We start from the raw sequence: 11,211 nt of genomic DNA, 5'->3' as shown, positions 1-11,211 counted from the left end.
GGTTACAAAGTGGATTAAAATCATTTAAAACAATAGCCTTTGTTTATTAGGTTATAGCTTCGCCATTGTGGCGACACCCTTGGTGTTTCAGTGTGTGTCTGCTGTCATTTGTATTTCGCCAGTTCTCTCCATCTCTTCCAGAATTGTCCTTTACAGTCCATTTTGTAAGCATCCCTTAATCGTATTGTTTCTATTTAGAACATCGGTTGATTACTGTTTGACCTCTAGTTTGTATATAGCTTATTTGAATTAACAATGCTCTTGCAAATTCAAACGATGGGCAAAGTCATCCCACTTCTCACCGGAAATTGTATGTCATCTGGAACGTCGTGAATTTCATTTTGTTGGTAGAAATTCTTAGGAATTCTGACCTGGTTTGCGTGCGTAATGACCCTAACATACTTAGATAGGTCGTAATCTCTTCCAGTCATTCCTATGTTTCAGCGTTTCGCCGCGCAAGATTCAGCTTAATCGCGCTTGGTTCGATAACTTTCTGAGCAGATCACAAAAGCATCATCCTCCATTACCTTATCACTGAAAGCAGTTTTTTTCTGCATCCTTCCATTTGCGAACTGAAATAGTAGTTATTTTACCTTACGTCTCTCATTTATCCTTTTGTTTATATGGCTAAACTCAAAAGTTCATGGGATTTTCTCAGAGCTGTTTGTTTCAGTCGAATAAATATCGATGGATCTACTTAATGCGAAGAAAATTGATGGGAATGGAAAAGTTCTCTAATTTTGATGTTTCAAAGAAGTGAAGACAAACAGTATGTCACGATTAACATACCTAATAGGGAAAGGGACACTGTTAGAATCAACTGTGAAAATCTCTTTGCGGACAAACTTAGATTACGTCATTTTAGGAACAGATCAGTTGGAAAGTGTGCTGGGTCGTTAATGATAATTGTGAAGTAGAGAACTTCAAATTTGGAATCAAACAAAGGGACATAATGGTATCTCGGGATGAAAATTACTTCGGAATTAAACATTTGAAAAATGCCGAGAACTGCAGCTGGCACATGAAGCCGTCAGGGAATGTCAAAAGTCTGAAAATATGCACTGTTAGCCTGTTCGCTGATTTTTTCGAGGCAGAGACCAAATGGCAATTCTGACTATTCTGGAAAACTACTGCCTGATTTGATCTTTTTATGGGGATCATAACGACTGAAGGAGGGAAGGGAGACCAAAAGTTGGCGTGTTGGGTACTTGATTTCATTCTTACCCAGTAATTGCCATAAGCAGAGGCATTTTCTTTTTTTCTTTTTACTTTTGAAAATAAAAAAGAATGGATCTCAAGAGAACACTCTTTGTACGCAGATTATTTGAAGACTTACATAAGTAAAATATTTCCTGTGGTAAAGGATAGGCGAGGGACTTTTAGTCTGGCGAGCATTTCTTTATTTCGCACAAAGACAAAAATTTTTTTAATTTCATTATAAATTATGTCAAAAGCAGATGTGTAGAAAGAAGATGCGCAGCCACGCGGAGATCGTTATCACTGTAATCAAGTTTGATAGCTGCTTTAGAAAAAAGTTTGGTAGGAGTAAGAAGAGTCAGGACTTTTAGACATTTTCCAATAAGCGTATAATTCGAGATTCAAATGAAATCAGCTTAAGAAACTCAACACGGGGAAATACTAGGAAGGAGACACGTATGGACATCCCGGCAAAAGGCATGAGCATTTCCATCTACTGATACTCTCTCGCAAACAAAATAATTCTAATGAATCCCCATTCACCGCCAACACAGCCACAAAACACGGATTTTATCTAACATTTTCTCATCACACTGCTTTCTCAACAATTAAACAATCTATTTATCTTTTCCATGAATGAGTAGAATGAATAGATCTGGCAAGAAAAATGGACTGACGATATATGGACCTTTCACTGCACTATTGTTGCTCACAAAAACCGATCTCAATTCTTTCACTGCAAAGTACGATTCTTTTAAAAGTTATTCAAATCGATTGGTTCTTAGTATCGGGTAGAAGATAATGCTACCTTCGTCACAGCAATAATTACAACAATCTGGGAGTGAATAAATTTGAAACTGAACTGGATAATGGTATTTGGAAAAATTAAACAGCTCAACAACGCCAATGACATGGAACCAAATACATTCTGGAATGGCTCTTCGAACCTGAAATGTTCCGGAAATTCTGCACATTGCCGATGACTCCAATGAACAAAGCTTATGTAACAGCCCAGAATGTATCATCCGACAAAAACAGTAGTCGGTTTTTTGCTGCTTGTAATTTGAATTGAGCCACAGACCAAACACCATTTGTGTGTAAAGTGTTAAGATGGTTATACTCTTTCTTCTATTCGGTTACTACTGCAGGAATTTTGGAAATTTGCAAAATCCTTCGATCAGTTTTGTACGAGCGGAAATAAGAAGCAGTCATCACTCGTCATTACACTCATTTGGAAGACAGCGAACATAAGAGGTATTACTTGTAAACGAGAATGAACAGGGAACAGCGTTCAACCTGAACATTTCATTAAACAGCAGTCCATGTAATGATTTCAGTCGACAATACGTGTATATAAAAGTTTTTTTTTTTTAATCCTCTTTGTAATTAGCAGTTTGAGGGGATTTTTGTGTATGGAAAACGCCAGTCTGAAGAAGTTATGGTCAAAGACAAGTATAATGCGGCAGTTGAGATCAAGCTAATAGTTCACTCAGGAAAGGAATAATTGATGTAATAATAAAAGGGAATCGACAAACCCCTGGAAAATTATATGGAAGTTTTATGGAATCTATGTACTGGGAAAAAGTGCAAAATCTCCCTCAAAAGATAACGGTCACTCTGGACATGGCCGTAATTCAGATTAAGCTAAAAGCTCCCTCAGGGGAAAGGAGTGGGGTCAGCACTTATATGTAACAGTGGACAGTGACGTCGGTATTAATGAGTGTGTGTAAGCATGATGGAGCTGTCGAAGGAAACAGTTTGAAATGATGGAAATGATGGGTGAGTTTTTCTCAATGAATAAGTTGTCGATAAACCTTGTGGTTTAGATACTCATTTTAAAGTTATATGTGACGGACGAAATTTCAGACAGCCTCCAAACTGACGGTAATCGAGAGTAATGAAAGAAAAAAGAAGTTGAGAATAATGCCAAATTTGGCAATCTATGATCATCAAGATTTTCATGGACGTATATATAGCACATGTTTGGAGTGAGCGATATAGCTGTTGTTTTGGGAAGTTTAAGGAAGCCAGTCTGTTGCGAGTTGAAATGAATGCAAAAAACAAGCAATAGTTCAAAGATTATTGATGGACTGGATAAACGAGCTTACAATGGAAATTAGGATCCGGAGTACGATAGCAAGATGAAATCCCTCCTATTTTCTATAAGTAATCGCATAGAAGTAGTACTACCTTGCAATTTCATTTTCTTCCTCGCACTGGGATTTACTTACCAGAAGCAAACATATTACTAAGTCATTTGATGTAGATTTAGAACTTCTAATGAGATTCAAGGATGAACTTAGAATCAGTCTTACGCTATGTCTTCTTTCTTTCTTTTCAAACACTGCATTATCAAATCGGGTGAAAGCAGATGAGTCAGTGTTGACTTTCAGAGAGATATTTTCTTGCTAAGGATAACTTTGAAACCTTTTTGGTAGAGGGAAGTAAGTGTTCGTCAAAGCCGGAACTTGATTAACAGACTAGGTATATTCAGATTGAAAATGACAGAAATTAAGAATATCGAACTGCGAAATAAAGGGAATAATTGCAGACTGTTTGTTTGTGAATGAAAAATGTGGTTTATCCGTCAAATACATAGGAGGACAAAGGAACAGGTATTGAAGATAAACCAGTGGTAATGAACTCACTTCTTATACTCGTCACGGATCATGTGTTTGTTTTTGAATGTATTGAGAATGAGTCTGTTGTAATGATTTTTATTCGCTAATAACCACGATACACGAATCCGTTCTGTTCTGTTCTCATTTCATGTCATCTCTAAAGAAAAGAGATTGTTTACATGTTCACAGGATGGTGGAAAAGGCCCACAGTTGACAATCGTCCTTCCTGCAACATTGCTTGGAGTGACGGCGTACGCGTGTCTGCTAACCCACAACAAGTGCTCGTCACTATCAATTCGCCTCCACTCTTAATACCTTTTATTTTCTCAATTATGTTCGTCTGCATATCACATTCCCTTCTTTCTCTTTACTTTCCCTATTTCGTATTTCTCTACAATTCTCGCTTCTTCCCACTTGTCCCCTCAATGACCCTTTACCTCACAGCCTAAAATGCTGATATTATTATCATTTTTTGAGCTATCAATTCCCAAACAGGAAAATATTTCAAAAACGTCAAAGGTGTATTACACATTGGGTGGACGAAGAAATGGTTTCAATACTGTCGCATGTTGTCGCAAGTGTTTTATCCATTCGAAACTGTGAGTCACTGCGGCAGGACAGAGACCGAAAGTGATGGCACGAAAAGCTGATTGTACATGGTCAAGCATAGCTTATCTGTTTCTTCTTTCGAGTTTTCGTTCATTTCTGGGTAACTTTTCACCTCGATGACAGAGCCGACTGACGCCTTTTGACTTTTCTCGATGCACTGAACAAGCCTACATTGTGATGTTTGTTCAATAGATTATTGCTGTGACATACCTAAAGTACACTGATAATGTGTCTAATAATATGAATAAAAAAGTTTTAGACGCATTTGCCACATGCAAGTGGTAGGAGTGCTATACATAGTTAGATGAACGCTAGATTGCATGCACGAAAGTACACATGCTTGTATTATGAAACTAAGGGATGGTTTTTGCAAACAAATTTTTTTAACTGAGCGCTTTATGAGATTTCATATTCTGAATTTTTATTCAAATTATTCCAAAACAAAATTTACAATGTAAATGATGGAATTTGCATCAAAGGTTGAGCACAAATAATTCTTTTAAGCATGGCTTCTGGCTTCATCACACAGAAACGAAAAAGTGACAGATTGCGCAGTAAGGTTCAGGCTGCAAGTTAGACTCAATCAAGCTGGGCCGTCATTCCATTCCATTTCGCTGAATGCATGAAGCGAAATGCAGAAAAGAACAAAGTACGATATTTTGATGCTCGAGAATACCATTTGTAGTAGAGAAATTTTAGGAATGGCATAAAAGCTTCCTCCTTTTTCATTTCGATGCTACTACTGCCTTTTTCACCCAGCAAGCATCGCTGTTAATCAGCAAACATTCCAACGAACCTTTTCCTTCCCAGATTCGTAAAAAATCGACACTGCCGCTACTGAACATATCCTTTCATTCCTGCTCATTCAAACTTATTTTTTTAGCCGAATTTCCATTTAGAGAACTCTTCGGGAATGAATTCGATTTCTTTCTTTAACTATGTATTTACAAGAACTGGCTTTGTCCAATACCTATTATTAAATACTCTACGACGGATTGATTCTGATTCGATTCAGGGTTCCTCTCCAACTTTCTTGGATTTGGTAAATATCAGCCTGCTGCTTTTTTCTTTTTTGATCAGACAACCCTGTAGTGATCGAACAAATTTTCCAACCCTTAAATTTTGCAATTAAAGACGTCTGAGTAATGATTCGAAACTGCGACTTTATTATAAGCTTAACCAATCCGAATAATTATTTTGAACAACGAATCTGGAATGATGGATTGACTACGTTGAGTTATGATTTCTGTTTAACATATCCTAGCAATAATTTCATTATACTCAATTTGAGGATTCGGTAAGAAATCCAAATTCCTTGGTATGAATAAAATCTTAGTACAAATAAATATTCGATGCTTTATGTTTTTCTTATTGAAACCGGTTATATTTTCTGAATTACCGGTGAACCTATTGCTGCTCTATTTTTGATAACATCCGCATTCAGCAGTGATAGCCTCAAATGGGTACGACGATTCATTGCAACACTGCTAAACAATAATTGGACATTATCATCTAACTGATAACAGGGACCTCTTCCAGTTCTTATCACCAACTGAGTTCCAATGAACAGAGAATGTAACGGAAGGTAATTTATTCGAAGAAAGGAAAGCCTGGAGCTGTTTTGTTTGTTATCCACTCTTTCTGTCTGTTTATATCAGATTGTTTGCCTATGGTTCTCCCATCTTGCTACATCCAACAGTAGTAACTCTAATCACACGACGTGGATATACAGATGTAAGAAATATAAAGAAGTTGAGACACTTTTAGTTAGAAATTAATTTAATGAGACGTTACAGTGTTTGATCTGCTGTATTTGCAATTCTTATTCGCTTCTTAACGTGCTTCGTGCAGCTATTAAAGTACGGCAACAAATTTGCGAAAACTTTTCATTTTCGAAACTTCTCAATTTCAGCAAATATCACTTGGTGCAATAGTTATGCCAACATACGATATACCACGTCCCTCTCAAGAAGCCGTTTTACGATTGGAATCTTGGTACCACGGTTTGCTGACCAGGTTTCGATCCGAATGTCTTGTTCAATCCGAAGGAGATTTTTTAGTAAGTATACTTGAAGATGCTATCTTCCTGCATGGACGTTAATTAGTGATACACATCGACTTTGGATATAAAAACCTGTTCTTAAGACAGATGGATAGATGTAACTTTGAAGGAAGGTCCACTTGTAAAGACAAACTGTTCTTCCATTAGTGTATGACAAATGATGCATAAATCATATTTATACTCAGGTACTTTCAATTCTCTTACTCGAATTGAATACAAGTATTTGCAAAAAATCCAGTGAAACAATTGATTTTTTAAAAAGATAATTTCAAGCTTCAGTCTGAATTTTGACTTATTCTCAAACACATCGATAAAGTGAAAGTGCCTTAGAAATACACTGAACTGTTGATTACTAGTTAAATATTACTAGTTACTGAACGCTACAGTCTTTTAGATTCAAATTCAAAAGATTTTTGAGAGTCAAATTTCGAACAATCCCTCAAATAGACAAAGAAAGTTGAAGTTCTAAAGAACAGTTCTCCCACCTTCATTCGCTTTTATCACAGGTTCGTGATAGCATTTCATTCAAAGGCGATTTTGTGTTAACAGTATTTTGGAATGGACGCGTCGTGCATTTTCAAATTAACAAAGATATGTCACCTTTCAGCTCAAGTGGATTTTTTTTTCAGGTTTGCATAAATTTCTGAAAATTATAAATTAATTTTTGGATCGGGCTTTCATATATATATATATATATATATATATATATATATATATATATATATGAGCAGAACGGAAGAACTGCAAATCGTTTTGTCTTCCCGCAAGTAGCGTTAACCTTTGTATAAAAAAAAAAAATAAATTCATTCCTGCGCTTTAAGAAGACGCAGTGCCGTGTGCCGTGGAACAAAAGTACATTCACTTGTAGAGATTAAAACATTTTGCTTAGGTGATCCTCAAAATTATTCAGCAACTGTCTAATCTTTCTTCAATTCTTCTTGAGTCAGTTAGTCTTTGTTTCATAAAAATGGGAGTCTTCATCATTTCATCACTAAACTGCTGTTTAAATTTTGCACTGGACAAGTTTCAGGAGAGATTAATAAACAAGAATAAAGTAGGGTCCTGGAAAAGTCATGGGAGATGAATTGCTCAGTAGTTATGATTGTATTTGCAAAATAATTGCTTGCAGTTCGAAGAGGAGCAATTCGAAAATATACCAGATTTGGTGACATTTTATCAGGCACATAACAAGCCAATCACTCGGACTAGTGGTTGCATTATAAAAAATCCCGTACCTAATACGACATTTTTCGCGACTTACAATTTTAAGCCATAACTTCAAATTGATCAAAAATATATGAAAGTCCTCCGACCACGAATGTTTAAATCTGGTGAGTTTATTAATATTGACAACGTGTGGTAAATTTTCACTTGTGAATTTCGTGCCAACTTTGTATGCAGTCTTAAATTCCCTGGCAACACTTTGCATATGATCGGTCAGGAACATATAAATATTTCTCATTCTGGGCAAAATTTTGGAATTCGGAGTTCCCAGATCCATCAAGATGAGCAATTTAAAAACATTTCAGGTCAAGAGCGATCGTTGACTCAAAAGGTTCTATCAAACGAAACACGAAAACAGTTGCAGTTAAAAGCAGGGCAACCATCATCACCTGCTTCACTGGTACCATCTAACGATAAACCACATTTCTCGTTATCGGATTTGCTCAGTCGACCATTACCAAGACCAATTGGATCACCTGTTAAGGAAGATAAAAATGAAGTAAACCTTAGAATTCCACTTTCCAAATGAAAAATTCTACCTCATCTTGAATTAAGATTTTCGATGCAAGAAACAAGTTAAACTTTCAAGGAATTCTTAAAATTTCATTTTCACTTTGTAAATTTTACTCTTTCAAATTTCAGTACTCTGAAATAGATTACGATGCTATGGAAAAGGCGACCATTGCAGCGTCGACCGTTCCAGAAGTTGTAAGCCCGTCAAAGTCAAAGTTGTGTTATCAGGACCACAAATTGTCATTCACCTCATTAAATTCAGCACGTAGCGAGCTGACAGATTCAAATAGCGCATTATCGCCAGGCACATCTGCGTATTGCATTGAAATCAGCAATCTGCATTGGCGTATGCCAGGTAACCACGACTATGATCGACCAAGGGCATGTGCAGCCATATCCGCTACCAATTTGCATAATTATCGATCACCATTTATCGAACCCAATAATAAACCCCAAACAGAAGAGCTATTGGAAAAATTCAGGTTGGTGATCGCATTTTTTTTTTTTGAGATGTGAAAAGGATACCCGGTGATTTTGCCAATCAGTACTGTCATTATTGATTTCATTCACTTCTTAGATCTAATCTTCTAATTAGATGTCTGGCAAGTTGCGCTCACACTTTAAATTTCAGTTCTTTTTGACATCACCAAAGAAACAATCTCAGGTCTAAGTTTGCTACTTTTCAAACCCAACTATTCGTAAATGCAGTTGATTGATAAAAGCCAAAAGTTTATTACCGCCTTATTTCAGACAGCTGCTGTTAACGAAGAAACCGGAAAGTTGCGCTCAGCTAATAACTACTGAAGATTATCGATTACTAAGACTTGGAAAAAACTTGCGGGCACCAATCAAGGTAAATGAAGAAACCTGAATATACCGCTCAAGATAAGTTTCGCCGAAAATATTGCGAAGCATTTACCAAGAAATTTAATTGCTTATAGTCTGACTACTGAGGTAAACGAAAAATACCTGATCAAAGCAGCAAGTCATTTCTTGAAGGCCTACGTTAGGCCGTCTCTGGTTTGTCCTCAGCAATGTTAATGTTTGATTTGCAGACTGATCAAAAACCATTCAGTTTACTTTTAGATCTCTTTATTCAAATGCTGCAGTTTTAACTTTCATTCTGTTCTTTCGACCAAATTTGCTCATTTCAATTGTAATAAGAAGTGTTAATTTCATTTCTTACCGTTTTTCTTAATTTATAGGAAGCAGCGAAATTCGAACAGTTAAATGGATTATTACTTATTTTGTTGCCACATGGAGAAAATGTGCGGAATGATCTCCTGGAAAGGTTGATTGATTCATTTGAACATTTCCATATCATATCAGGTATCAGAAGAATATTACATTCATTTCTTTGTTATGTATATCTATTCATCCTTATCACTATATGCATCATCCTGTCGCTATAATAGCAAATATCCTGCAAACGAGACCGGAACTGGATGCAACCGGACTATTCATACTTTTACGATTGCAGTTATTTTTGATTTAATGCGAGGACACCAGTGATTCTAGAGGTTTTCTGCGATAGGTAAAACTTAATAGGTCAAACTGATAGGTAAAATTTGGGCGGTAATTCCCCTCTCAAAAATCTTCACAGTTGCAGACAGCGTTCGTTGCATTATTTGTGCATTTTGTCCATATTGCACCAGGCCCAATGTACTCAACGTTGGGCCATATATAACGCCTGGGTGCAAATTGCTCGTGCCTTACTTTATCAGTTTGGTAATGCATTTTCCATCCTTACGCTTCTCGACGCATTATGTTCAGATCTCGTAAGTTTCAAAATTTAATTTCGAATTTATTAACTCATGCGTTCCTGCTGCTATATTACTATAGTCTGATTTGAATTCTTAGTCACTGCGAAATATCCGTAATGGATGAAGGCAACCGAGCAGACTTCCAGGTAGAAGCTCTGTCAGTCAGAACGTCATGCCGTGGGAAGCAGTTTTTACTGCCAGAAATTGAAATTTCAAATCCTGTCGCAAGGTACTTTCCTGCAAACATACATGGTTATAATTCTTGTCGCAATTCCAGTTAGCTTGCTTGAAATGACCAACTATATGTTTCACAAAGCCTGCACTCTCTTCACGTATTTCTTCCGGAATTGTATATGGGGATCCTCTCAAAAGTGGGCACTACTACTCATCTAATGCCAGAGCAGTTTGTAGCTTCAGACGATTGAGGCTGAAATATTAAAGAGGGACGCTTCATTACTGGTTTCTTCATTTTGTATACATTTTAGTTCAATTTACTGCTTTTTCTGATTTATTGCATTCTAGTATAATTAAATAAAATCAATAATTAAGTACTGCAGGTAAAATCTGTTCTTTCCGAAGAGTACACGTGGACATTGCAGCAAGAGCTGGAATTGGTAGCATACAGATTGCACCGGTGTGAACCATTACCACTTAGCTATCCACAAATAAACATACCATTTATGCAACCACTCCTCAACATTTTTTCAAATAACCCTTTTTCCCTCGATGATACGTGCAACGCTATGACGTGGGCAACAGAAGTGGGTAAGTTTTTCCGAAGTACGTGGCATTCTATTATGTGATGCAATTTTGCGCATTAAATATGTTGTTTCACTTAGATGGCTGCGTTTGCTATGTCCAGATATTTTAAGCTTACTTTATTACTCTAACTTTCATATCTGTTGTGACCGTCAGTTTTTACACACGTGATACACAGTGATTAAGAAAAAGCACTCGCGAGTCTAACAAAAACATTTTAGATAATTTGTGGAAATGGCTTCAAGAAGGTCGACATTGGGTCAAAAGAGCTGTCCAGCTGGATGCAAACAATTCGAATTTATGCAAGGAAGAGATATCCCACGGCGAGAACTTCCTAAGCACAGAATTTAGTCTGAAAGTGTTGTTTGGATCGAAAGGCCTTCCGATGAATATTGAGAAACGATATGATAAACTAGCTGCAATGGCGCAGGCTCTGAAGGAACGTTGCAGCCTTCACCACTGA

At 36.8% G+C, this 11,211-nt stretch overlaps 1 protein-coding gene across 1 annotated transcript; it reads left to right on the top strand.

The window, feature by feature from the left end:
* Positions 1-5,049: 5,049 nt before the first annotated feature.
* Positions 5,050-11,211, top strand: Bm8573 (Uncharacterized protein; the record flags this gene model as incomplete). The annotated part of the gene is made up of 11 exons (XM_043074615.1): positions 5,050-5,076; positions 6,340-6,486; positions 6,996-7,118; positions 7,619-7,700; positions 8,019-8,212; positions 8,356-8,708; positions 8,977-9,079; positions 9,432-9,517; positions 9,836-10,004; positions 10,547-10,754; positions 10,970-11,211. 11 exons carry the CDS (start codon positions 5,050-5,052, stop codon positions 11,209-11,211), a joined length of 1,734 nt encoding a protein of 577 aa, XP_042930549.1.

Source organism: Brugia malayi (genome assembly GCF_000002995.4).
Source record: "Brugia malayi strain FR3 genome assembly, contig: Bm_v4_ChrX_scaffold_001, whole genome shotgun sequence".
Lineage (NCBI taxonomy): Eukaryota > Metazoa > Nematoda > Chromadorea > Rhabditida > Onchocercidae > Brugia > Brugia malayi.
The sequence above is the reverse complement of the archived record's forward strand: the minus strand, read 5'-3'. Positions and strand labels throughout refer to the sequence as shown.